Source organism: Enhydra lutris, unplaced genomic scaffold (genome assembly GCF_002288905.1).
Source record: "Enhydra lutris kenyoni isolate GAN:26980312 unplaced genomic scaffold, ASM228890v2 scaffoldscaffold13, whole genome shotgun sequence".
NCBI classification, from domain to species: domain Eukaryota; kingdom Metazoa; phylum Chordata; class Mammalia; order Carnivora; family Mustelidae; genus Enhydra; species Enhydra lutris.
In genome coordinates this window covers 47,575,860-47,602,344 of record NW_019154097.1, presented here as the reverse complement: position 1 = coordinate 47,602,344, position 26,485 = coordinate 47,575,860, and the positions used below count along the sequence as shown (strand labels likewise).

At 63.4% G+C, this 26,485-nt stretch overlaps 4 protein-coding genes across 6 annotated transcripts; 1 reads left to right on the top strand and 3 right to left on the bottom strand.

Moving 5' to 3' along the window:
- Positions 1-905: 905 nt before the first annotated feature.
- Positions 906-6,919, bottom strand: LOC111145577 (alkB homolog 4, lysine demethylase). Of its 2 annotated transcripts, XM_022500536.1 has the most exons (3): positions 6,785-6,919; positions 4,391-4,588; positions 906-1,855 (listed from the first exon to the last, which is right to left on the bottom strand). In XM_022500536.1, exons 1-3 carry the CDS (start codon positions 6,905-6,907, stop codon positions 1,268-1,270), a joined length of 909 nt encoding a protein of 302 aa, XP_022356244.1. In that variant the 5' UTR covers positions 6,908-6,919; the 3' UTR covers positions 906-1,267. The 2 variants fall into 2 exon arrangements, with proteins under 2 accessions (XP_022356244.1, XP_022356243.1); XM_022500535.1 differs by lacking the exon at positions 6,785-6,919 and having other exon boundaries at positions 4,391-5,314.
- Positions 6,920-7,019: 100 nt separating this feature from the next.
- Positions 7,020-13,208, top strand: LOC111145947 (leucine rich repeats and WD repeat domain containing 1). The gene is made up of 15 exons (XM_022501267.1): positions 7,020-7,214; positions 7,578-7,812; positions 7,914-8,030; positions 8,497-8,637; positions 9,076-9,180; positions 9,435-9,557; positions 9,637-9,751; positions 9,976-10,085; positions 10,247-10,454; positions 10,902-10,974; positions 11,055-11,195; positions 12,350-12,441; positions 12,617-12,772; positions 12,847-12,959; positions 13,051-13,208. Exons 1-15 carry the CDS (start codon positions 7,135-7,137, stop codon positions 13,189-13,191), a joined length of 1,950 nt encoding a protein of 649 aa, XP_022356975.1. The 5' UTR covers positions 7,020-7,134; the 3' UTR covers positions 13,192-13,208.
- Positions 13,209-13,587: 379 nt separating this feature from the next.
- Positions 13,588-17,200, bottom strand: LOC111145948 (DNA-directed RNA polymerase II subunit RPB11-a). Of its 2 annotated transcripts, none has more exons than XM_022501269.1 (4): positions 17,063-17,200; positions 15,794-15,883; positions 14,358-14,532; positions 13,588-13,778 (listed from the first exon to the last, which is right to left on the bottom strand). In XM_022501269.1, the coding sequence occupies exons 1-4, from the start codon at positions 17,113-17,115 to the stop codon at positions 13,743-13,745; spliced, it is 354 nt and encodes a 117-aa protein (XP_022356977.1). In that variant the 5' UTR covers positions 17,116-17,200; the 3' UTR covers positions 13,588-13,742. The 2 variants fall into 2 exon arrangements, with proteins under 2 accessions (XP_022356977.1, XP_022356976.1); XM_022501268.1 differs by having other exon boundaries at positions 13,743-13,778; positions 14,325-14,532.
- A 2,063-nt stretch (positions 17,201-19,263) lies between these two features.
- On the bottom strand, positions 19,264-26,479 carry LOC111145821 (ras GTPase-activating protein 4-like). The gene is made up of 10 exons (XM_022501073.1): positions 26,371-26,479; positions 25,953-26,145; positions 25,664-25,801; positions 24,988-25,132; positions 24,545-24,711; positions 24,178-24,315; positions 23,032-23,167; positions 21,558-21,678; positions 19,585-19,649; positions 19,264-19,458 (listed from the first exon to the last, which is right to left on the bottom strand). Exons 1-10 carry the CDS (start codon positions 26,472-26,474, stop codon positions 19,337-19,339), a joined length of 1,329 nt encoding a protein of 442 aa, XP_022356781.1. The 5' UTR covers positions 26,475-26,479; the 3' UTR covers positions 19,264-19,336.
- Between the last annotated feature and the right edge of the window lie 6 nt (positions 26,480-26,485).

Below are 26,485 nucleotides of genomic sequence, written 5' to 3'. Positions count from 1 at the left end.
GGAAGGGCCCACTGTCAAATGTCTGGCCAGCACTGGGTGATTCTGGGGGCAACAGGCTTCTTTGCTGAGCGGCTCTCCCGGCCTTCACGGGCCTCCCCCCCGCACAGGCCTGGGGGTGCGTTTCCCACACAGAAGTGTTGGCAGAGCATCGTGCAGGCTCCACACAGGGGTGCTCCAAGGCCTGGCCTGTCAGGGCGGAGGCGCCTCCCCCAGGCCCCCGTGGAGCAGACCCCCAGGCTTGCAAGCCCACCGAGCTGCTCACATGCAACAGGACTGGCCAGGCCTGCATCTGAAGCCCAGTGGGGGACCCAGAGCAGCGTCTGTGTGGGTCACAACTCCGGGAGGGAGCCGTCCTCCACCCTCCTGCTCCAAGCGAGCTGACCCCAAGAACCACCCACTCTGCAGCTGGGCTCAGTTCAGCCACTAGAAACCCAGCGGCCTTTCCTGGGTCTCCAGAGCGAGGCCACTGCACAGACAGTGCGTGGTGGCCAGTGACTGCCCTCCCACTGCCAACAGCTCACAGAAGGTTCTAGAATGATTGAAGACCAGCGCGGACCATGAACCTTTCTGGGCTCTGATAGGGCCCTGGTCCCAAGTCTGGCACTGAGCCTATGGCTGGCGAGCGTATCTGGTCTTAGGAGCAGCAGAAGAGGGCAGGCCGCCATCCATGTGAGTACCCCGCATGGCACCAGTGTCCCCCTACTTTTTCACAGCATGAGGCAGGGGAGGAAGGTGGGACCAGACTCTGGAGATTTCTCTGTCCTCATGGCCCCCAACACCTCTGGGGGGTCAAGTGTGACAGAGCCTGACGCAGAGGCGGTCACCAGCTCTGAAGGCTGAAATAGTAACTTTAGGTCTGTCGATTCTGCTCTCCGACTCGCTCCCCAAATGAAAGGACCGGAGAATGGGGTTATCAGGGAACTTCATTGAGAGAGGGATAAAGGAGAAAACGTTTTTAGGTGGTACCAACGTGTTTAAGCTCAAATGACCCCACTGCCCTCCAACTGTGGCAAGCCGGCCACACAGGCGGCCATGGGGTAGGTCAGACAGGACTGACCCAAGGCCCGGTTCCATCCCATCTGGCTCCCAGGCAGGGCCCACACCGTGGTCGTGTCAGGGTGCTGAGCAGTCTTCTCTTAAAAGCTACTAAGCTGGGGAGAAAGCCCCCCGTGCCGGGCTTCCCGGCCTCAAATCTTGGCAGACAGTCAGGCCCGGAGCTGGCGCCCTGGCCAGGCCCGACCCCAGCTCCCGTCCCCAGGGAGGTGGCTCACATAGGTCTCCCCTGAAAGGAGAGCGAGATCTGCAGGAGCTCCTGCCCCAGTTCTTGCTGCCGCCCGCCGGGACAGAACTCGGCCGACAGCTCCCTGAAGGTGGCGCAGACGCGGCGGGCCTCGACGTGTCTGCGGTGGATGGCGTGCTTCCACTGGTGCCGCGCGGCGCCCGTGAGCACGAGCAGGGAGCGGCGGGGTACGGGGACGGCCACCTCCACCTCCTGGCACAGGACGGACCTGCTGGGGGCCATCACCCCTTCCACCAAGGCCTCCGGGAAGCCAGAAGGGGCCAGACAGAGCAGCAGGCTGCCGGGCGCCTCCCGGGACATGGACAGCACGGTCGAGGACAGGAGGTTGAGGCTCACCAGCCGCTCCCCCCACAACCAGGCGTCATCCAGGTGGGGGTCGATGGCCGAGCCCCGCTCGGGGCAGTAGTCCAGGTTACACTGCTCCACGGGCCGGAAGTCCTCCAGGATGGGGTACAGGCCCATCCTCCGTACCACGTCCCGGCTGAAGCTGGGGAGGCCTCTGAAGCCGGCGGTCTTGAGCTTCTGTTTCCGGAAGTTGACTTTGGGGCCATAGTCCTGAAGGGTGAGGACGGAGAGGAAGTGGAGAAGCGTCTGAGTTTACAGGAATGGCTATCACGGGCCAGGTCTGAAGGATCTGACCGCAGAGACCAAGAGAAGCAAAAAGCCTGGCTCTGGATCAGGATGTGCTCCCAGCGGGAGGCGGCCAGCCCCAGCGGTAAACGCTATGGGAGGAAACGAAGGAGGGAAGGGGCTGTGATGTGCCGGGGCAGGGGGCTGTCTTAGCCCGTGTGCAGGCAGAGAGGGAGGGAAACAGAGGACCTGCGAACAGGCAGTGCGTTCTGGGCCGTGAGGCCAAAGTCAGGATGCGAGACGGAGGAGCCGCGAGGGAGGGAGGGAGGCAGCCTCATCACGTGGTCAGAGCTGGGGATCCCGGGGGTTCAGAACCGAGACAGAGAAGTTCCGCTCCCGGCTACACGCCCGGGACTGGAAACACGGCCATGCAGACACTTGCCGATGGGTGTTCACGGCGACACCGGGGCACAACAGCCAAAGGGCGGGCACAGGCCGGTGTCCGTGATGGGACAAATGGATGAAGGGGTGGGGGCAGGTCCACACAAGAGGGCCATCTGGCCACAAACGCCACGCGGCACTGTCGGGGGGAGAAGCCGACAGAGAGGGCCACGTGTTCTATAATCCCATTTACGTGAGATGTCCGGCACAGGCAAAGCCAGACGGAAAGATTAGTGGTTGGCAGGGGACGGGGAACAGGGAGCGACTGCTCCTGGGTACAGATGTCCTTTGCGGGTGACAGGCAGGCAGTGGAGAAGGTTGCACAATCTGAATAGAGCAAACTGTACATGTTAAATGAGCGAATTTTATGGTCTGTGGATTCTATCTTAAAAAAAAGCAATTGTTAGGGAGGAGGCTTCCAGAACACCCCTCAGACTTGTGGCCCAAGGGATTGAGCATTTATCCACCGACTCCTCCCCTCGGGCCCCCCACCCAGTCGTGAGTGGTGGTATCCGGTGCAAATGTCTTTCTCCTTCCAGCTTCAGTGTGTCAGCGTGGCTGGGTGCCCCGAGCAGCGGCAGGCGGAGAAGGAGCTCGGGGTGCAGCGCACAGAGAGGTGTGACCTGCGGCATCTCCGGAGCACAGAGGCGGCTTACAGGGACCCCACAGAGCAGCGGGGGGAGCGGAGGTTGGGATGGGAGGCCTGGTGGGTTTGTAGCGGAGCAGTGGGTCCATCTGAAGAGGGGGGCCGGACCCCGGGAAGCTCCAGAAGGAATCCCAGCAGCAGAAGTGGGTGGGGGCCGTGGGGGCAGTGGGAGTGCAGAGTGCTGTGTTCTCAGATTCCGGGTATGTTTTGAAGGAAGCAAGTGGACAGGGATGACCAGGGCGAGGGAGAGAAATCTGGAGAGCTGCACAGTTTCCGGCTTGAGCAGATGGAAGGGGGAATTTGCCACACTGGGGACACTGCGGGGGCACCGGGATGGGCCAAGACTCAGTGAGGGTCTGACGAACACGGGAAGCTGGCTGGAGACACAAACGTGGGAGTCACAAACACACGCACGGTGTCAGAGTCGTGACTCACGGAGACCAGCCAGGGAGCTCGGGCAACGGAGAGGCCCCAGGGCTGGGCCTGACAACTGGCCACTGGGTGGGGGCGCGGAGGCCAGGACCCAGGGTGGAGGCGGCAAGGGCGTGAAGCGGGAGCAGGAGACACAGTAAAGACAGAATAGACGACACTACGGAGAAGTTGGCTGCAGAAGTGGGAGGGGAGCTTACAGGTGGTCTGGGGGAGAAGATCCAGTTGAGGTAAGAATGACGTCAAGGACAGAGGGGAGAAGGGTCGGATAGTACCTCGGAGTTCAAGGGGGGCTTGGAGAGAAGCCTGGCTTGGGGGTTGAGAAGGGCACGGCCCGCGTGGCTTTCTCGGGGTGGCGGGTAGAGGGGGAAGGTCCAGAAGGTCCAGTCTCCCCGGGGGAGACTGATGTGACCGCCGGAGCAGGGCGGCAGGGCATGAGGCCAGCAGCCAGAGGAGCCGGACTTGCCCGGGGCTGGAGTTCAGCAGACGGAGCAGGACAGTGGGGGGGGCGACAGGGCACAGGAGCCCCAGGGGAAGTGGTGTGATGATCTGACAGGCCTGAAGTCACTAGGAGGGAGGGAGGGAGAGAAGGCGGACAGTACTGCCAGGAAGAGGCCAGGACTTGGGGGTCCGAGTATCTCAAAACTGATGGGGGAAGGACTTGAGCGGGAAGGTGAGCAGTGGCCTCTAAAAACCCTGAGAGCGGAGCATCAGTCTGCCCTACGGCCCTGCTGCACCGCATCCGGTGCGTCTGGTGGGAAGCGGAGAAGTCCAGGCCTGCCTGTGCCCCTTCCTCCAACACACGCCACACACCGCTCCCCTGGCTGCCCAAGTCCCAGGGTCAGGGGAGCTCACCCCCTAACGGCCTTGGGGTGCTTGGCTGCAGAGAGAGGCGCTGGGAGGGATATGAGCAAAGGGGTGTGGGGCAAGGAGTCCGGAGCGGCCCAGCAGGATGACTCCTCCCTGACCAGCCAGCCCGGTCCTCCCCGCCTCCCCAGGCCTACCTGCTTCCTCCGTCCAGACTGGGAGAGCTTCCAAGGCTCCCGGTCCATCAGCTGCACCATCTCAGCTTCCTCCTCCCGGGTCACAAAATCCTCTATCAGCGTCACACCGGGGAAGGGGAAGGCCCAGCCTTCAAAGTCAGACTCCTCGGCCCCCACGGCCCAGCCAGTGTCAGAGTAGTAAATGAAACGGTGCGTTTTCTGCAAAAGAAAGAGGAGGGACCTGAAGCCCCTGAAGCCACTTTGGAAAGCAGCTGGGGTCCGGAGGGAGGCAGAACCCCTCCCCACCTGGGGCTGCCTCCTGGGAAGGGCCCTTTGCCCGTCCTTTCTCACTTTCCTCATCTTACAGGGAAGAGCATCCACGTAACTACTCTCTGCTCTCTGTTTTAAAAATGAGGTGACCCAGCCCAGCAAAGTTAAGGAATGAGCCTGAGGCTGCACAGCGGGGAGCTGCCTGGGAGTCCACACTGTGCTAGTGTTGCTGTGGGGTGTCCTCCGGCCTCCCTGGCCATGGGGGGCGGGGGACTAAAGGAGAGGAACCCAGGGCTCTCCAGAGGGCGAGCATGCTGGGCAGCCAGAGGGGAGAGGCCGTCTCCGCGGTGGGGGTGACTCTGGGCCCCGCCCCGCTCTGCGGCTGCAGAGGCACTGCCTGAACTTTCATTCAAAAGAGAGAACTTGCCAGCCATCCTTGAGGAGTGCCCAGCGGACAATCTCCTGCCACCTCAAGTTTGGGGCAAAGGCCACCCTGGTCCCAGGCAGCCCCCAGCCAATGACTCAGCACAGGTCTGGCTCTTTCTACCCAACTCGGGACTCCTCTATCTATCAGTCTGCTCAGGAGCTCCCAGCTGGACTGGCCATGACTTTGTCCCAGCTGCATGGCAGTCTGAGGTCCGCCCCGTCCAGTTAATTCTCCTTTACCCCAAACCCTTTACATTTCATGGCCCCTCCTGCCCACCCCGGCTGGGAACCATCGTGTCCTCCGTCTTCTGGCACCTCACACAGAACACATTGAAATCGGGGATCACCCTGTACCTTCTGCTCATCCCACAGCCAGCAAGTCGGGCTACCCCCACACCCGCGGGAACGGGCACAGTTCAGACTCTCGGCACTTCTCAGGCTTTCCTTGTAGCCAAAATATACAGGACATAAAACTGCCATCGTCACCATCTTTAAGTGTACAGGTAAATTAAATTCAGTCACGTTGTCCTGCACCCATCCCCACCTCTCTAAAACTCTGGACTTGAAACAACGCTTCGCTCTTTTCCGCAAGCCCCAGGGACCCACCATGCTACTTGCTGACTCTATGAATGTGATTCCTCTACAGGCTTCACGGAAGCGGAATCCTGCAATATTTAATCCTCTCGTGAGGGACCTTTCACTCAGCATAATGACCTCAGGATCCATTCAAGTCACAGCAGGTGTCTAACGCCCTTCAAGGCACATGACATTCCATGGGACACAGGCCACGTTTGTTTACCCGCTCGGCCACTGCTGGACACTTTCACTGCTTCCATGTCGTAGCTACTGGGAACCACGGTGCTAGGAACGGGGGCGTACAGGTCTCTCATCAAGGGTCTTCTTTCGATTCTACCCAGAACTGCTGGATCACACGGTAATTCTACTTTTCGTTTGCTGAGACATCACCAGATCACTTTCCACAGGACCTTCCAAGCTTTGACCGGGGACGCTGTGGGAGTTTCTGCACTGGCTTCCCAGACTCCATACCTTCCCATCTGCCTCCCCATGTCCTGGGACCTTTCCAAAACTCACCCCTAACTTCCTTTAAAACCCTGAGCGGCTCTCCGGGGCCCTCAGAACAAGTCCAGCCTACCCAGCCACCACACACAGAGCCCTCTGGGTCAGGGCGGCCAGCCCCTGAAGCGTCAGGCTCCTTCCAAGCCCAGGGACCTGCTCCAGGCCTGTACCCAAGCAGTCCCCCAGCGGGAACGCCCTTGACGCGGCCCACCCCCACCCCCGGCCCGACAAAGGCTCTGGATCCTTTTTCCTTAATTGGAATTAATTTCCTCCTTGACCACTTCTGCTCAACGGTGTCTAGGGCACTTTGCCCTGCCTGGTTTTCGGCATCCTCTTTCTCTTTCCTGGTCGTCTCCCCACTTCGTGAAGCTCGCAGTCCCGGACGCAGGGTAGGGGGCGCGGGGCGGGGGGCGCTACGTGGAGGTTTGCTGTCACACTCTCCCCAGGACTCAAAGGGGAGTTGTGGTCGGATGGCACCCACTCCAAGCCCACCCCTCAAAGCTCTCATCTCATCCTGCAACGCCCCCACAGCGAGGGCCCTTGACAGGGGTTGATCCGGGGCCCGTTTCCGTAGCCAGTCTGGGCCTCAGTTTCCCCGTATGAAGAAGGGAGTTGTGGTACGGCCCCTTCCCCAGCCCTCACCTGCGGGGGGTGCTGCCAGGGCGGGTCACCTCCGCGCTGCCTCTCGCAGATCAGACAGGTCCGGATGCCCTTGCAGCCGCATTCCCGGAGGACCTCTGGGGCAGCCACCGCCGCAGCCGCCATCGTCGCGTCTTGGCGACCAGGGCGCAGGCGCGGAGCCGCGGGGGCCGCTGGGAGTTGTAGTCCGCCCGCGGGACAGGAGGTACGCGGGGCCGCTTCCTTCCGGTCGTCGCGCGGCGCCGCCTCCAGAGTTCCGCCGGGGACGGACGTTAGCGTCTGTCTCTAGGAGGCACGGACTCGGCCGGACGCCGGTACCGCTAACCGGCCAGCGCGGGCCGTGCCTCGTCGCCATGGGCCCTCTGTCGGCGCGGCTGCTCATGCAGCGAGGGCGTCCCAAGAGCGACCGACTGGGGAAGATACGGAGCCTGGAGTAAGAGGCGGGACGGGGGGCGACGGGGGTCCGCGGGGCCGCGGCCACACAACCCGCCACCCGGGCCTGGGTCGCCGGCCGATCGGGAAGTAAGGCTGGGACCCTTGCCCACTCCCTGCCTGGCCCCGTTATCGCCCTGTCGGTTAGGCGGAGTCTCCGACACTCGGGCCGAACGCTGGGCTCCTGTTAAGAGACGGGCGGGCTGGGGCCCCGAGTGGCCTCTCCCTGGAAGGGGTCCCGGCTGTGGGGGAGACAGCCCTGCAGAAAGCGTGTAGAGCAGCCTGGCCTTAGCAGGCGCCCAGGACTGCCCCAGGTGTGAGGCCTGCCCAACCGCCTGAGCCCTCCCTGTCTGCCCCCACCCAGCTTGTCGGGGCTGAAGCTGCTCTCAGAGCACTTGGACCCCAAGCTCCTGAGCCGCCTGACGCAGCTTCAAGAGCTTGACCTCTCCAACAACCAGCTGGAGACGCTGCCCGCCAACCTGGGCCTGTCCCACCTGCGCGTCCTCCGCTGCGCCAACAACCAGCTGGGGGACGTCACTGCCTTGTGCCAGTTCCCGCAGCTCGAGGAGCTCAGCCTGGAGGGCAACCCCTTCCTGACTGTAAGTGGGGGCCCCCACCTGCCCCAGACCCAGGGCCAGCACTCCCGCGGGGCTGAGCCACAGCTTGGGGCGACACTGAGCCGCTCTCCCTCATCCCCCAGGTCAGTGACAACCTGAAAGTCTCCTTTCTCCTGCCCAAGCTCCGTAAGGTCAATGGCAAGGATGCTTCGTCCACCTCTTCTCAGGTGGAGAACCTAAACCGGGAGCTGACCAGCCGGGTAAGGGGGCGGACCCACGTCTCTGGAGTAGTCGGGGGGCCTTGAGGAGCGAGCGACAGAATGGACGTTCGGAGGACCCCGAGGAGGCGTTCCGGGGACTCTCTGCCCTGACACTGAGCGGCGTCTATCCCTTCGCCTGATGTGTTACTTTGAGCCTGGCTGTGGTGCTTGGCCTCTTTCAAGGAAGGTCCTGCTCTCTGGGTGTGCAGGCAGGGCCCAGCCAGGGACCAGAAACTACCGAGCCGCCGCCGCCGCCGCCTCCTGTTCCTCCTCCTCCTCGGGGCTGCTGTGTGTGTGTCTGTGCACGCGCATTCTGTGTGGGTTTGTGCACACTGCCGCTAAGGCTGTAGTTCAGGGAGACTTCCAGGAGGCGTTGAAGTGGAGACACCTGTGCCCATGAGATTGGAGGCAGGGGTCCAGGAGATCTGGGGTGGACTGGGGTTGAATCTGGTCCCTCTTGTTCCAGGTCACAGCTCACTGGGAGAAGTTCAAGGCTGCACTGAGCCCAGGCGAGGAGGCAGAGAAGGCCCAGGCTGACTTTGTGAAGTCTGCTGTCAGGGACATCCGTTATGGGCCTGAGTCCCTCAGCGAGTTCACCCAGTGGCGGGTATGACCTAGTCTGCTGTGCTCAGAGTCCATTCTCCCAGCTCCTTGATTGGATCCAGCTGCCTTAGAGGCCTCTGGCCATAAGGGGTGGTAGAGAGTGGGGTGGGTCAGGGAAGGGAGACTTATTGGTTGGAAAAGCCCTTTCCCGGGCGCCTGGGTGGCTCAGTGGGTTAAAGCCTCTGCCTTTGGCCCAGGTCATGATCCCAGGGTCCTGGGATCAAGCCCCGCATCGGGCTCTCTGCTCAGCGGGGAGCCTGCTTCCCTTCCTCTCTCTCTGCCTGCCTCTCTGCCTACATGTGATCTCTGTCAAATTAAAAAAAAAAAAAAAAGGCCCTTTCCCACCTCGGGAAGCAGAAGTTCCCTCTGCCCCAGCATTTGGGAGAGGGGCCCAGGGCCCCTAGGACTGTATCTAGTTCCCCAATGTCCCCACCCCACGTAGGTGCGGATGATCTCTGAGGAGCTGGTGGCCTCTGGTGGGGCCCAGGTGCGTGAGGCAGACGTCCCGGAGAGGCCTCCAGAAGCCCCAGCTGCCCAGGAACCCAGGGTAAGTGTGGTACCTTGCAACTCCCAAGGCCTGCCTAGGGAGATTGTAGGGAAAGGGGATGGGGCAGGGGTCCTGGAAATGAGCCCAGGTGACGGTCCCTGATGCCTGAGCTCGTTCCCACTAACCCTGGGCCAGCCCTTGCTTTCTGCCCCCGTGAGAGGGTGCAGGCCAGCCTGTGATGCTGGGGAAGGAAGCGCCAGGCAGATGGGCCTGTGGCCCCCAGGCCTTCAGCCCAGCCCCGACCCCCTCCACAGGCCAGGCCCGTGGCTGTGAAACGGCCGGATGAAGTCTCACTCAACCCGTCTCCCAACAAGCGGGTGTGTACCTCCTCTTCGGTCTGCGTGGAGGGCAGCGCCCCGGGCTCTGATGGCAGCCGGGTAAGCCAGCCAGGGGGCAGGGAGCAGCCGGCAGGGAGCACAGGCTGGGGCAGCTGTGACGCCCCCTCTGCCCCCACAGCCTGCGCTGGACCTGGAGCCCCTGCACTTCCTGCAATGTCACAGCAAGAACAACAGCCCTCAGGACCTGGAGACCCAGCTCTGGGCCTGCGCCTTTGAGCCGGCCTGGGAGGAGGGTACAGCCACGGCGGGCAGGCAGGGCCAGGGCGAGCACCCCAGGGAACCGGCAGGACCAGCTGTCTAGACAGGGGGCCCAGGGACACTACCTGGAGGGGGCCGCCTCGGTGGATGGGGGTCCTGGGAGAGACAGCCCCTGGAGCATCGTCAGGGCCAGGAAGGACAGGCTGCAGGGGCGGACTTCGCAGACGACGTGTTTACTGAGGCTGACCCCTCAAAACAGGGCACGCGGGGGCCACCTCCCAGACGGTGGCCACGTGCGGTGGGGAGGCCGTGTGTGTGATAGACTGCCAGACGGGCATCGTGCTGCACAAGTACAAGGCCCCTGGTGAGGTGAGGGCCCAGGGCTGCTCCCGTGGGGCGAGGGGGCAGGGAAGGGGCGGCAGATGACTTGGTCCCGCTGGGTCTCGCTTCCACTGGCCGGAGCTCCCTGGCATGCGCAGCTCTGCCCCTTAGTGACCCCACTCCCCCCTCCGGCCCCCATCCCCACCCAGGAGTTCTTCTCGGTGGCCTGGACAGCCCTGACCGTGGTGACGCAGGCCGGCCACAAGAAGCGCTGGAGCGTGCTGGCAGCCGCGGGCCTGCGGGGCCTGGTCCGGCTGCTGCACGTGCAGGCTGGTTTCTGCTGCGGGGTCATCCGGGCCCACAAGAAGGCCATCGCCACCCTCTGCTTCAGCCCCACCCATGAGACCCACCTCTTCAGTAAGACCCTCTCCCATGTCCCTGAGGGGGCCCCAGCATCCTGTCCTGCAATCCGGGACGGGAGGGAGTGCCCTGGCTGGTGGGCATCACCACGGGTCACCGGGGTCAGCTCCGGCCAGGCCAGAAGCAGTGTGGCTTGGTGGACGACTGACAGGGCTTTAGCTCCTGCCTTCTCCCCCTCTGTGGCCTGGAAGCCAGGTGGCTGGGCCACCCTGTGACCTGGGTGCTAAGTGTGCTAAGCCCAAGAAGGGATGTGTGAGCCTGGCACGGGCCGTGGTAGCAGAGAGTGAGGTAGAGACTGGTGGTCCTCAAATCTTCCACGTCCCAGCTGTGGCCCTGCACACCTTGGCGGGGTGGGTGGCCTTGCGACCATGGTCTCATCCTGGAATGGAGCCTGCTGGAGCGAACGGGGTCTCCTCAGAGCCTCTTCTCCCCTTCCCCGCTCAGCGGCCTCCTATGACAAGCGGATCATCCTCTGGGACCTTGGGGTGCCCAACCACGACTATGAATTTCAGGCCAGGTGAGGCTGGGGGCTGGGCCGGGGGCTGCCAGGGCGGACAGACGCCTGGGTCCGAGGCCTCACCATCTCCCCGCTGGCAGCCAGCTGCTCACCCTGGATACGGCGTCCATCCCTCTGCGCCTCTGCCCCGTGGCTTCCTGCCCAGATGCCTACCTGCTGGCCGGCTGCGAGGGTGGCTGCTGCTGCTGGGACGTGCGGCTGGACCAGCCCCAGAAGAGGAGGTGAGGCTGGCCGGGGAGGCCTTGAATGCCAGCCTCAGAGCTGTCCAGATGCCTGACCCCCAGCACATCTGCCGGGGGTGGGACTTAAGCCCCGCCCCATCCCGAGCAGCCAGGGGCTGCTTTCAGGGGCCTCTTCATGGGGCTGGCCTGTCCCCACCTCCTCTAGTCTCTCAAGGAAAGGTCCGTGCCTCATTCCTCACGGCTGCTTAGCTGTGGGACCGGGCCGGGGCAGCTCTCGGAGCCGTGTTCACTTCACCTTGGAGGGGCGGTCAGGGATGGTGTCCGGACAGGGATGAGGCCCCGGAAAGGCTCCTCTGTACTGCCCGGAAGGCTTGGGCCCGTGCTTAGGCTGGCCCCCTGCCCTCGTGCGGCCCACATCCTTACAGAAGGTGGCCTGTTAGTGCCCCCAAAGCGTAGTGTCAAGTGTGAAGGAAGGAGAGTAAGGGGACGATGAGGAGGTGAGTGGCGGCGGATGGGCACAAGCCTAGATCCCAACAGGGGAGCCCGCAGGCAGCAGGAGGGAAGGTGCTGGCACAGGGGTGGTCCCACCAGGGAGGTCCGGTCCAGCCTGGGAGGTGGGAGGACGTGCCACAAGGTAAGGTGGCAGCTTGGGCCAGGGGAAACGGGCTCCATCTGCTGGGGCAAGACTGAATTTTGTCCCCAGTGCGGTGAACAGTCTGGGAAGACCTTCAGGGGCGGGGTGACAGCAGTGAAGCAGCTGTGACGTGGGGGCAGGTAGCAGAAGTGTCAGGCCCAGCGGTGGCCTTTGTCCAGCCAAGTGCCTGTGTGGGCCCCTGCCACAGCTGGGAGTGAAGCCCAGGGCTTCCGCTGCTCCCCGCTCAGCGCGCGGTCTGCCTGGCCCCAAGCCCGGTGGCGGTCATGCGGCAGAGGTGTCTGCTTCTCCTTGTGTTGACATGTGGCTGCCTTTGCAAGCACCGTGTGACCCCGCGTGCATCTCCACTGGAGACCGTGCGGCAGCCACTTGTTCCCCGGCCCTAAGTCCCTGCCTCTCCAGACCCTTCCTGTCCCGTGCCAGCCTGCACCCCGGCCGTGCCGCCTCCCCTTCCCGGGCCCAGAACCCAGCTCCGTGGGTGCGTCTCCCGGAGCGGCTTCCTGGGCCGTGGGGTGGCTCACCAGCACCTTCTGTCCCCCAGGGTGTGTGAGGTGGAGTTTGTGTTCTCCGAGGACTCGGAGGCAGCTGGACGGAGAGTGGACGGGCTGGCGTTTGTGAACGAAGATGTGGTGGGTGAGTAGACCCTGCGCAGGGGACAGCCTGGCCTCCTGGGAGCCGAGACAGGCCCTGGAAGGCCTCTGGGGGCAGCTTCTCCTGGGGCTGGGGGCTCCTGAGGGGTCCCCCGCGGGCACCATGAAGTGTCTGGCGAGGGGCCCCCGCCCAGCTCCGCTCTCTCCGCACTCCCCAGCCTCCAAGGGGAGCGGCCTGGGCACCATCTGCCTGTGGAGCTGGAGCCGGACGTGGGGAGCGCGCGGCAAGCAGTCCCCGCTGGCGGTGGCGGTGCTGGCGCGGCTGCAGTGGTCCCCCACCAGGCTGGCCTACCTCTCGCTGAGCACCTGCCCCGGTGAGCCCCGCGCCCTGCCCTCCCGCTGCGGCTGTGTCCCGCCCGGGCCGCTTCTCACTCTGAGCCTCCGGCAGATGAGGGGATCGTGCTGTGTGGGGACGAGGAGGGCAACGTGTGGCTCTACGACGTCCGGGACCTCCTGAGCCAGCAGGCGCCGCTGCCGGCCGCGCCACAGGCCCCAACGCAGGTAGGCGCCCTTGCCGGCCCCCCGCCCGCTGCGGAGGCCGTGAGCAGGAAGCTGGAGCCCCGCCCCCCTCTTTTGCCCCCCCCCCCCCCAGATCCTTAAGTGGCCCCAGCCCTGGGCCCTCGGCCAGATGGTGACCAAGACGATGGTGAACACGGTGGCGGCCAACCGCACCTTTACCTACCTCACGGCTCTGACGGACTCCAACATCGTGGCCATCTGGAAAAGACAGTAGCCAGCGCAGGGCTCCTGCCTCTAGGGAGGTGCGGGAGTTCTGGGGGTCCGACTTAACCTATTCAGCTCCGGGGCAAACGACGAGACTGTTTTTATTGGGGAATATTTTTATTAAATTCTCTGCTGTGTACAAGGCTGGAGAGCTGCTTGGGGCCCGGCTGGTGCGCCGACGCGGCGTGAGGCCGGCCGAGCCGGTGAGCAGAGGCTGCCTGGCTGCCCCCCAACCCCCGGCCTGGCCTGGGTTCCCGAGAGCTGGTCTAGAAGGAGTTCAGTCCCACCAGCTCCTCAGCCAGGAATCCGGGGTGCAGGGCCCGTCCACGATGGGAAACCAGTCCTCGGCCTCCGCGCGCCCCATGCACCTGCTGCCGCCGCAGCCCCCAGCCAGGCCTCCTGCTGCTCTTTATCAGGAAAGCGAAAGACTGTGCAGGACACGCCGGTGGGGACGGGCTCACCACGATGTCCGCGACGCCGGGGAAGCTGCTCTCCTCTACTGGGAGCTGAACAATGTTCCAGCGCAGCGTAGGAGCCGGCCCAGCAACACTCCTCCTGCTGCTACTCGATGCCCTCTTGCTTGTCTTTAATGGCCACCTGAGTGGAGGGGGCGGTGGCCGCTTAGCTTAAAGGACCACGGTGAGGAGGCAGCCCCGTGGCCCTGCACGCCCCCCACCCCATCTGCGTGAGGCGCAGGGGCCACGGTAGTGGACATGGAGGCAACCCCGTGGCCCTGCACGCCCCCCACCCCATCTGCGTGAGGCGCAGGGGCCACGGTAGTGGACATGGACAAGCAGGAGTCTCTCCCCTACACCCAGGTCAGACTCTGAGGCCCTCTGCGTGGACAGGTGTGACCACCCCTCTCGGCCTCCTTAACTGTGGGGCCCCACCCTGGGATGAGCTGCCCCTACACAAACACCCCGGAAGTGGCTAGGCCTTACCAGAGAAGGCTCGGGGGAGCAGTCCCAAAGGGCCGCAGGAGCCCTTGGAGCAAGCACTCCGGTTCCCACCCGTGCCTGCACCCAACAGGCCCCCAGCCTTAACGCCCTGCCCCTCGTCCACGTCCTCTGGAACCACCTCCCCCCACGCCCCCTAGAGCTTAGGACACTCTCCACGGGCTGTCCGGGCTGTGGGCACGAGGACACCGCAGCTCCGGGCAGACCCAGCGCCGCTCACCCGGAAGCGCTCCTCCAGCAGGGAGAGCTCGCTGATGAGGTCCGTGATGGCATTGGTGAAGGCCTCCTGCGGGCTGTAGTCCGGGGTGGTCTGCACCCGGATGATGATCTTGTGCTCCAAGGGGTGGGGGACTTTGTAGCCAGCGAACAGCACCTGCGGGTCCTTCAGCAGCTGTCTGCGGGGGGATGTGACACGGGGCGCTGAGCCGAGCACCCCTGGGGATGACCAAGCTCTAACCAAGGCCTCTTCCCACTGGGTTGAGGCCTGGAAGCCAGTACAGCTGGGGGGGCTGACCCCAGCAGGTTCCCTGCTCTTGATCCCCGCCCCCCGCAAAAATCTACCAAGTGAAACATTCCAAAAAAGACAAAGACACACACACACACACACACCCCACCATCACCACCCCCCATGGGGACCACACACACACACACACCCCCTCCAAGGACCCCAGCTGCTAAGCAGGATCTCCAGCAAACTCTTCCCTCAGGAAGCAGGGGACCCTGCGACTGCCTCAAGGAGCCTGCCCAGGACGAGCATCCGACAGCTATAAAGGCAACAGGGGGAGAAGGTTCGGGCCCTGAGCAGTTGGTGAATGGAAGTCCTCCGGGCAGCACAGGCTGGCAGCTGCCGCCCGCAGCCCTGGGGCCCTGTCTGCAAGGCTGTGCGGCCTGCGTGTGCGTCCGCGCGCCATGCCCTGGGCCCACGGGGTCCTCGACAGCAGCTCGGTCAGCGGTGCGCACCACGAGGGAGGGCCCTTGCATAGGTGGGGACACGGCTCCCAGAGCAGGGGATCAACAAAGCCCTAGAAGGGCCTGGGGGCACCACTGGCGTGGCAGAAGACCGCCAACTCCACCTCCTGGGCTCCCGCCCGGGACCCCACACGTGCACACCGCGGAAAGACCCGGCTTCACCCATGGTGCCTTCAGCAGAGAAACGACAAGACCTCAGACCAGAACAGTGACCACATCGCCAACCTCCTAGCTGCTCAGGACTACACTGGTGTAAACACGCACCCACCGGCCCACAACCGCTGTCCACCGGGGCACTGGCTAGCCGCAGAGCCTCTCCCACCTTCTCCCCTCCTAATAAGAGCCAATGTCTGGCACATCTGTCTGTGTGTACCAGCTGTCCCAGAGACCATCGTCCCGAAGAGGGGTGGGTGGCAGCACGCCCGACCGCCCCTCCCTGCTCTTCAGCACAGAAACACAAGCAGGCCACGTTTCTCTGGCTCGCCCCAGATAACTCAGACACACGGCAGTGTGATCGGATCGAGGTCAGCGTCATCTTGGAGAGAATGAACTGGAATGCGGGAACTGCCAAAGCAATCCCCCAGACCTTCCTGCAGCTCAGAGACTGCGGGAAATCTTCCCGAATGTGTGCTTTGCCTCAAAGACCCCCAATAAACGCTTTCCAAGAGCCTTTGACGTGGAACTTACGATTTAATGATGTTTCCTAGCGTGTGGTCTTCTTTATTGATGGTGAACAAACAGGCATTGGGTACCTTGGTGTCCTTGTTAATGGTAATCCTGGGAAGAGGACGAAGCAACAGGTGAGGACACAATCTCTTCAGCCATAAAGACCTCTCGGATTCAGAGCAGCAGAGGGGCTACACCCTGATTCTGCAAGACCCTCACCTGCTCTGGACTGCTCCTTGGCACCAGTGACATTTTAGGGTGGATAATTCTACTCCGTAGGGCGCTGTCTTGTACACCGTAGGATATGAGCACCATTTCCCGGTCTGTACTCACGAGCAGCACCCCCTTTGTGACCATCAGAACTGTTGGCAGACGTTGAAAAAGTCCCCTGGGGAGCAAAATGGCCCCAGATGCCAACCACTGTTCTCAAGGACGACGAAGAGGCTGGCAAGGGCTAGACCGCAGAGCCCTGCATACCAGGCTGTTAAGAAAAAGCCAGCGTTGGGGCGTCTGGGTGGCTCAGTGGGTTAAGCCTCTGCCTTCCACTCGGGTCATGATCTCAGGGTCCTGGGATCGAGCCCCGCATCGGGCTCTCTGCTCAGTTGGGGAGCCTGCTCCCCCCCCTCTCTCTGCCTGCCTCTCTGCCTACTTGTGATCTCTCTGTCAAGTAAATAAAATCTTAAAAAAGAAAAAGCCAGTGTTTCAGAGGGTCTTCTGCGTGCTGAGCCCTGGCCTAAGCACTTTCAGTAAATTACCTCGTTAAGCTCCCCTCGGAGAACATCCTGTGATTGAATGCAGCAGGAAGCCTGTTTACCAGAGAAGGAAAACACGCCTCGGGCAGCTTAAGTCATTTGCCCAAAGACATGAAGACGTTAAGTGAGGGAGCCAGGCGGAGAGACCAGGGGACCACATTCCCTTGCTCGCTGCAGGCAAGGAGCCCCTGTAAGCTCCTCACAGGCCACTGAGGATCGGTCGTGAGCCGGAGAGCCAGCCCTTGGCTTGCAAAGGCGGCGGCCAGGAGGCTGCCGGATCCCACAGGGAAAGCACTGTGGCGCCGGGCACCCTGGTTCCCATACACACCGCCCCTTCCCGTGGGCCCAGGCAGGTCCCTAGCCTCTCCGCGCCTCGGGTTCCTCCTCTGCAGCACGGGGCCACTGACAACCGCCCCGCAGGGCTGGCTCAAGTCCGCAGACACAGTAAAAGCTGCTTCCGTCTCCCCGCTGTGGACGAGCCCGAGAAGCCCCAGAGTCCGCCTGCGACCCCGGCCCACCCCTCGCCGGCTCCACTTACTTTTTCTCGCCCTCGAAGAGCAAGAACGACTCGAAGGCGGGAGGCGCGTTCATCCTAGCGCCGCACCAACGTCCAAAGTCGCAACAGCCGCCACCACCGCCAGCAAAGCCCTATAACACCACCTCTTCCGGGTTAGCGACTGCTTCCGGGTTGCGGCTCCGCACGCCCCCAACGCCCTCCCCACCCGCGAAGTCCGGCTGCTTGCCCCCTAGCGGCCCGGGGGATGTAGTGCAGGCGCGAGAAAAGCCCGGGGACAGAGAGGGGCCGGTGGTTCTGCGCATGGGTGAACCGGGTTGCATCCACGCGTTCGCCGCCCGGTAGCTGTGCTTGGGGCCCCGCTGGCAGCGCCCGGGACTGCTCTGTGCGCGGTGCAACGGCCTCTCTCCGCTCCCCGTGATCCTTCTTTGGAAATGTGCCTTTGGAACACCCAGCGCGGGGCCCTCAAGTGGAGAATGGAGCCGCGGCGCAGGGGGACCGGCGCGGGGGGGGCGGGGAAGCCTCGTGGGCGTCCGGGCCCCGATCGGGGCGGGTGCTGTTAAACCCTCTGCCGAGGCTACCTGCCACCAGAGGCCCCCTCCTCCCCGACCGTGTTGTCGCCGGCTTGCCCAGTGGGCATGTGGCCTGAGCCGCTGGTCGCCTGTCGGGCAGACAGCGGGTGAGGGCGGGGGTCAGGCAGGTGTACCCAGCGGGGAGAGAGGGGCTTGGAGGGCCCAGTGTTGGAGCCCGCTGGGAACGGCGGGTAGTTTGCAGACTGCAGCTTGTCATCAAGGCCCCACCGCGCTGTCTGAAGGAAGGGGCTGGGTCTCCCATTAGCTGCTGGAGCCACAGCAGCTGAGGACCCGTGAAGGAAACCAGAAGCTTCCACACCACTTTCTGAGAAGAGCCATCTCCTACTTGAGCCTTGGGCCCTGGGCCGAGGAAGTGTCATTCCCCCTGAGACCCACACCAGCCTTGACTCTCCAGGCCAAGTGGTGGGAGAGGGGGGCTCTTTAACTGGGAAGGGACAGAAGGCACTGAGGGGATGGTGCCCTAGGGCTGGAACCTCCACCCTCCGGGCCATCCTGGCCAAGTCTGGGCCAAGGATGCTATTAACTGGGCTGGCTGGGGGGAGGGGGCCTCCCTCTCTGCCTGGTAGAACCCAGGGGGCAGGGGGTACATGGGCAGCAGGGCCAGGGCCAGGCACTTACTATAACCCCTCTTCAGGCTGCAGCGGCCACCCCACGCCTGGACCGTTCTGGAGGAGAGGGTGGAAGGTGTCGCTGCTGGGCGGCTGTGTGTGCGTCCCCACTCCGGCCCCAGTGGCAGCCCCATAAAGGCACGCCTCTCTTGTCCCTTCATGTTCTGTATTAGGGTGCAGTAGACCCTGGGGTCTGTACTTCCTGACCACAAGGTCCTGGAAACCCAAGGAGGCTGAACAGACATGAGGGCTTGTGTGAGGCCCTGAAGAAGGAGCCAGAGAACAGGGTGTTGTTGGCGATGGGGGAGGGGCGGTGCAGACTCAGCCGCCCCAGGGCCAGGAAGGGAAGGTGAGGCACATTCAGGCTCTACCCTGTGAGGGATGGAGCAGTGGGACCCAGGGATATGGTGGGGACAGCAGTTTGGGGGAGAAATGAGTCCCCCTGCGATGTGGGGGGGTGGGCAGATGGGTTACACAAAGGCTAAGGATGCGGTGCCGGTCATTGGCCAACCCCAAGGAGCCACGGGAGTCCCCAGGCCCAGGCCCTCCACCGACCCCCGTCACAAGACCCCAGAGCCCAGCAGTCACAGCAGGTTTATTGTCAGCAACAGAGCACCGGCGAAGCTCTCCCAGGGCGCCCAGCCTGTGGCTGGAGGGGAGAGGGGGCGTGGCGGCCAGGAGCTAGGGGATGCTGAGGTCAAGGCCTGGGCGCCTGCGCTCCGTGTTCCCTTCCACCTCTCTGGGTCCAAGGAGCATCAGTTCCCCTGGGTTCGGGCCATCCTAGGGGTGGTTTCTGGCCAGGTCTGCCCTGGGCAGGAGGGAGGGTCCCTGGAGAGTCTGGGCGAGCGCCAGCGATGCCCACAAGAGCCGTGGGGAGCAGCCAGGCTTCACAGAAGAGCAAGAGCACGCCAAGTCCCCTAGAGACTTCGGGCAGCCAATGACGGGCCTTCTGGACCCCCTGGACCTCCAACTCACCCAGCCCATGACAGCCCTAAGCCCTGCTCCCCCAGGAGTGGGAGTGAAGAGCCAAAAGCGCACCGGGGGTCTCCAAGCACCCGGCAGGGGGCTCGGCGAGGGCACTGGGCGGGGGGCAGGCCTCACGTCTGCAGTGGCCCGGGGTGGCGGGGCTCCGAAGGCGGCGGACTGGCCAGGCCGGAGCGGTGGGCCTCCTGGAGGTCCCGCAGCACCTGCAGAAGCTGGGCCAGCGCGTCCTCGGGGGCTGGAGGCAGAGGCACGATGAGGGCAGAGCAGCCAGGGCCAGAGGCTCCCGGGGGATGCGGCCCCGCCCACAGCACCCCAAAACGGAGCTCAGGCCACTGTGGGAGTCCAGCTGGGAGCAACCTACCTTCCCCCGGGCCAGTGTGCACAGAGCCTGCCTCTGTGCCCGCACTCAGCTCCCGGTGCTTCTCTCTGCAGGGGAGGACAGAGGGACAGCTCGTGGAGCCCTTGCCAAGAAGGCCAGGGAACCCCATGTGGGCCTCCTGAGTGGGAGGGGATTCTGGGAGGGAGGGGCTGACCCCTTCAATCTGGGGGGAAGTAACAGAGGCCCAGGTCGTGGTCCCCCGGCCACCTGCCACCTTCCCTCTTCCAGCCTCCTCGGGTCCTCCCCACCTCCGCAATAGTAGGACGGCGGAAGGTGCTGTGGAAACCAAGTTCGAACCACAGAGGACCCTGGGGGAAGGGGCCAACTGGGGCCCGAAAGTCCCCAGTATTAACTGGCCGTGAAACGACTTTCCTTCTTAGGGGAGTAGGAGACAATGACAATTTAAGCACGATTCCTAACCAGGGTTCACCGGAGATCCCCGAGCCCTCTGAGGTGCGATCCTGGGAGCTTCCATGAAGGGAGAACCAGCAGCCACGGGGACCCCAGGCTTGAAGCTCCTTACTTAGGAATTCCACTGGCTTGGTCCTTTGGACGGTCTCCCTGACCCATTTGGGAAGAGCTGTGTCCCTCTGCTAAGATCTAACACGCTCCTCCTCCCTCAGATGCCTTCTAGGCTGTGGGGTCGGTCCCTGACCCGCTCCGCTCATTTGTTAACTCAACCCTGACTGCAAGAGAAGACATTTGGGTCATTCCCAGCCAAGCGTCCAGTGATCAGTTACAGCAGCCCCAGGCCACTGCGTCAGGGGACCAGATGAGCCGGTGGGGCAGAAGGGCCAGGGCAGACGCTGCAGGATGGCAAGGAGGCGAGGCCGAACGAGAGAAGGGGGGCCAAGCGATTCCATAAATGCGGAGGCTCTCAAGGCACGGGGCTGTGGTCAGGCCCATGGCACTGGTCCCATGGCGGGAACCACCTGAACCCAAGGTAGCCTGGGATCGAGTCTTTGCTCCGCCGCTTCCTGGCTTAAATGGGGGACACAACTGTGGGTCCCCAGAAAAGAGCAGACAGGGTGGTGCCTGTATCTGGTAGGTGGAGGACGATGTCCCCGAGCCAGGGGGCCAGACGAGGGGTGGAGAGGGGGCCGGTGACAGGAGTGACCTGGAAGCTACTGGACACTGCAGCTCCCAGGGGAGTGCGCGGTTCTCGTCCGACCCCATGAGCCCCAGAAGGGTTTCTGAGGACGAAATAACGCCCTGGAAAAGTGGATGAGGAACAAGGACAACAGCCACCACCCCTCCAGGACGCAGGCATGGGGGTGTGCGACAGAAAACCGCCCCGAGGGCACCTGGGTGGCTCAGTGGGTTAAGCCTCTGCCTTCAGCTCGGGTCATGTTCTCAGAGTCCTGGGATCGAGTCCCACATCGGGCTCTCTGCTCAGCAGGGAGCCTGCTTCCCCCTCTCTCTCTGCCTGCCTCTGCCTACTTGTGATCTCTACCGAATAAATAAATAAAATCCTTAAAAAAAAAAAAAAAAAAGAAAAAGAAAAGAAAACTGCCCCGATCCCAGCACACTTAGGGAAACAGGGGCTACTCGGAGGTAAGCCCACACAGCACTGCGCCTCCAGAAATTCTGAGTCTGTGGGGGCGGCCACAGGCATTCTGGTTGTTTCTGTGCGGGAGCCAGGGCCGGGACCAGGCATTAGCAGCTGCCTGGGGACAATCCCTGTGCTCAGGGCACAACGGGAAGGCCGGACAGGCTGGGAGGCTGGGTCAGCCCGAGGCCAGACATAGCCGTGGCAGTGACCCGGGGCCTCTGTATCCTTGGGCCTTCATCCTTGGGTGAGCCCGCCTCCTGCCGTGGAGACCCACGTGCCCCTCCCCCGGTGCGGGGCCACAGGCAGGAAGGGGCCAGACCTGATGTACAGCAGGAGACCAGCCTCTGGGCCCCAGCTCCTGCCCTCTCCCACCACACTCCGCGGGCCACACAGGCCTCCTCACCGCAGTGCGGCCTCCACGCCCAGCAGGTGCCGGCAGATAAGCTGGGCCTCCAGGTCATGGTCCAGAGGGTCATTCCACTCCTGGAGGGTCACCCGCGACCGGGTCTTGTCGCAGCCCAGATCTGGGGACACAAAGAGGGCAGGGTTGCAGATAGGCTCCGTGAGAGCTTATGTCCAACTTCGTGGCAGTACAGGTGGGGACACCGAGGCCTGCAGAGGGACAGGAACGGGCGCAGGGGCCCCAGGAGGGGCAGCAGCTCATCTCTGTTGGGGGCAGCCTCCGAGCCCAGAGATGCACAACGGCCGAGCACGGGAGCCACACAGGAGACAGCTCAGGGGGCTGGACAGCTTTCCCGGTGGCTGCCGGCCTGGAAGGAAGAAGGGAGTGGCCTGGGACCATAAGACCATGGGGACGGAAGCTGGAATGAGCTGGTCTTACGACCTTGGCAGAGGCACTGGCCCCTCCATGAAGCCTCCGTTTTCTCCTCCATAGAATGGGTTACCAGACCCTGCCTCCTAGAGCCCTAGGGAGCCCCCCCCCCTTACCAATAACAAAGGCCATCGCCACAAAGGTCAAAGCCAGCGGCCAACCAACCAGTGACACTGTTGTATAGAGCAGCTGCTGTCCCCTCCCAGACCCGGGCCGGGCTGCAGCAGGTGCGGCGGCCTCCCAGGGACTCCCCGTGTAGCCGGCTCCGAGGGCCGGGTCTCTTCTGAGACCAGGGAGCAAGAGTTTTGCAAAGCAGATGAAGGTAAGAGAAGGAAGGTCTTAACTGAGGTGCCCCACGGGGAAGCCAGCTGGCCGCATAATGCCACTTAAATGCAAAATCGTTAAAATTGCATAAATTAAAACGAACTTAAGTCTCAGCTCCTGGGCCACACTGGGCACACTTTAAGTCTGGTCACACGTGTTCGTGACAAGCACACACACAGTCCTGGGCACCGCTGCCACCATCACGGAAAGTTCTAGCAGCAGCTTGTCTCTGCCGTCCCTCTGGTGCCCGGGGACCGCCCCCACCCCCGCAGCTCCAGCATCAGGCCGCCAGGTGGGAAAGTGAAGCTCAGGGGCCCTCCTGTGCCCAAGGCAGCAAGGAGTCCCTACGGTGTGTCCCTAGAAGCCCTGGTTCACAGACCCCTCCCTCCCCGGGCAAGAGAGGGTCCCTGTCATGTGGGCGAGGGAGTGCTGCGTTACACAGCGTGATGGATGGCACTCCAGCTCGTTTCCAGGCCTCCTCAGAGCCTTCGATGAACACACGCACGGCACCCACACCACACAGCATTTCCCAAACTCCTGTCCCGGAACCCTTCCCGCCTGGAATCCCTGCAGGGACCAACCTGCCACCATTGACTTCCCCGACTTCCCCCAGGTGCACAGGTGGCCCCCCAGCCAGGCCAGCCAGCCACGGCTTGGAAGCCCCGTGCCCCGGCCAGGGAGCCCAGGTGCCGTGTAGGGGGGCCCAGGCCTCCGCTCCCACCTGATTTATCCTTCTGGTGGCAACAGCTCCACTTGTCCCCGCGGAAGACGCCAGGGTGGTAGGAGCCCAGCAGGCCGGGGTTGCTGATGCTCACCTTCCGCAGCGCAGACAGCCACTGGTTCAGCTCGTTCACACACTGCAGGGGTGTAGGGGGACACCAGCATTCACCTCCTCCAGGAAGCCCGCCCTCCCTTCCTGGAGCTCCCCGGCACATGGCCTGATGAGCAGAGCGGCAGCTGGATGTCAGCCGCTGCCCCCCATGGCCGTGCCCTGAGCAGTGTACAACCTGCCAACTGTACAGAGTAGGCACCGTTTTACCCTGTGGCTCTGGACAGTCCCTCTCGGGGATAAGCCAAACCCCTCTGACTTCAGCCTTCCTTCTTGATCTCCGTGTGCTGCCCCTAGATGTTTTCCCCTTCACGATGCCCCTGCTCAGAGGCCACCTGCCAGAGGCCCTCCCACCCACACTTTAGAGAGTAGTAACCCCTACTGAATGCTACTCTGTCCCCTGCCTCTCCCCTTTAGTCTCCTCTGTGCCCTTCAAGGCGCTGCCACCATCTGACGTGAAATACTTAGCGGTCCATCCGCCTCCCTGGGAGACAGCCCCATGAGGGCAGGGCAGTTTCACCTGCTGCTGTACCCCAGCACCACAACCCGCGCCTGGAGCCTTGTGGACGCTCTGCAAATACTTCTCAGATGAATGGATGAGTTAATGCATAAAGAGACGAGACTTGGAGAGCATGCACCCAGAGTCACACGCCTGCACGAACGTGATGACTGCGTGTCGATCGCACCGCAAACACACAGGCACCAACAAAGATACTCACAAAACCAGTTTCTAACGAACATGCACAATGTGTGACGCTCCGACTGACGGGAACGTACACGTCCTATACCGGACCACGCAGACCTAGATGTGGGTGCTTAGGCCCAGGGAAAGCCACGGGCACGGGGCCCCAGGCCCCCCAGAGCCCACGACACACACACACACACACACACACACATACACACATCAGATCTCACACCTGCTGGGCCTGATAGAGCTGACACGGGGTAGTAGGCTCACTGGGGCCTCCTTCTAGCTGCGCCCCCCAGGCGGACATTCCCCCAGCAGCCCTCCCCAAGTGCGCACCACACGGCCCCCACCTTGCACTGCAGGTACACGGTCTGGGGCTTGCCCGCATCGTCCTCATAGATGACCTGCATGACATGCGAGCTGCCGAAGCTCTTCTCCTCCACCTTCTCCGCTGCCCGGATGTTGGCTAGCTTGATCAGGGCACTTTTCTGGAGTGGGCCGAGACAGGGAGACTCAGGGTCCAAGCCGGGGCCCCTCTATGTCCCAGTTCTGGGCCTTAGTCTCCCCTCCTACAGCCTGGGGAGTTAGCATCACGGACCCGGCTCTGTAAGTGACCCCAGTGACTCTGTGAGTGACCCCAGCCACACAGAGCACGGGTGCTTCCTAGCTGTTATAAACCCCTCGCATCCCCACTTGCCCACCTCCTTCCTCACCCACCTTAGAGCCGGGCGTCTTGGCGAAGCTGAGGGCCTCGGTGGTAAGGGAAAAGTGGAGTTTCTTGAAGGAGGACATGAGAGGGCCCTTGCCCTTGGTCCTGTGGATGAAGAGCGGCCCCTCCTTCACCGGCGGGGCCTGCAAACTCAGGGTCCGCTGCAGGTCCAGCTCTGCGGGGCCGGGAGGGGGATAAAATGTGAGCCCAGGGATGTAGTGGGAGGTGGGCAGAGACGCGAGGGGAGGGGCACAGGCAGCAGGTGGGCAAGGCCGTGCAAACGTGATGAAGAGGCTGTGGGTGCGACCAAAAAGCCACAGAGATAAGATAAGTGGGGGCCTGGGCCAGAGGACAGAGCAAACTGGACAGGGAGGCTGTGGGCGGGGCCATAGGAGGGGCCAGTGTGGGTGGGGCCCCGGGCACGGGGGCGGGGCAAACCGGGAGTGCTCACCCTCCTTCTCCTCGATGTCCACCAGTTTCGTGATGAAGTCCTTCAGCTGAGCTACGCCCTGGCGCACGGTGGGCTGCAGCGGCTCCATCCAAGCCTCCTTGGCTCTGGAAGCCGGCGTGTCCATGTTGCCCACGTTCTGGACCGCCTGCCCGGGACGGCAGCAAGGGCCAGGCCTGCTGGGTCAACACCCCCCCGCCCCCGCAACCTCCCCCACCCCGCCACCAAATCGGGTGCCACTCCCGTAGTAGAACCCGAGGCCGCAGCAGCACAAGCTCTGCTCAGGGGCTCGTTCCATCCCTACTGCGGCTCGGGGCTGAACCGACACGGGGTGTGAGGCCTTTCGGGACCGGACGGTTGAGGCTACTTGAGACCAACCCGCCGGCCTTCCTCGGCAAGTTTAAGAGAAGACTGCTCCCCTGGGTACGCCGGCCCCAGCCTGGTGGCAGGCAGCTAGGGGCCGCCTGGGAATAAGAGGCCGATCTGGGGGCTAAAGGGCCCGCGTTCACACACACAGGCTCCGGGGCCGAATCTCCTTCCCCGCAGGGACCCGCTTCCTTGTCCATGGGCTCGGGTGACCACGAGAAAGCTTTGTCCAGTGTCAAGTGTGGTGCCACGGGCGACCCTGGAGCCAGTCGGGGACACACTGCCGTGCGGGCGGAGCCCCGCGGGCACCCACCTTGGCCAGCAGCAGCAGGGTGCGGCTGGTGCGCGCGTCCGCGTGCCGCTCCCGCAGGTGGAAGAGCTTGGGCGCCATGATAGCGGGAGACAAGAAGCGCAGGCACAGGAAGCTGGTGACGGCGATGAACGGCACGTTCTGGGGGGCGCGGGAGAGCGGGGCTGGGCTGCCCGCGGGCCTTCGGTGCTGTCCCGGCCTCTGCCTGCCCCCCTGCCCCCGCCTGCGGTTCTAACCAACCCCGCAACACTGCTTCCTTCCCTCCGCCCGGCCCCACCGACAGGGGGCGCACCTCGTGCTGGGCGCCGGGGAAGCGCTCGCGCACGCGCCGGAAAAGCTGCCGGAAGGTGGCGCGGACCACAGCGGGGCAGGCGCGAACGGAGCGGCTGAGCGCGCTCAGCAGCGCCCCCAGGTGGCTGCGCAGCGTCTGCGCGCTCTGCTCTAGCACCTCGGCCTCGGTCTGTGGGCGGTGCAGCCCGGAGCACCTGAGTGGATCCCGCATAGAGGATGGAGGTCAGCACCCCTGCACGGGACTCTCGCGGGGTTCCCGGAGACAGGCGCAATAAGGCGTCAGCAGAGGCAGGGACAAAGGCAACGCACAGGTGGGCAGAGCGACGGAAAAGTAGACCCGGGCAGAGGAGCCAAAACATCCACTTGCAAAAAGGGCCTGGCACCGCCGCCCCCGCCCCAGGGATCACATCCGGCCTCACCCTACGTCCTTGACCTCCACTTTGCTGGGGTCCAGCTCCACGTACTTCTTCTCCTCAAACACCCTGTCGATGATGGGGCCCAGGACGCCATGCAGATACCGCATCCCCACCACCT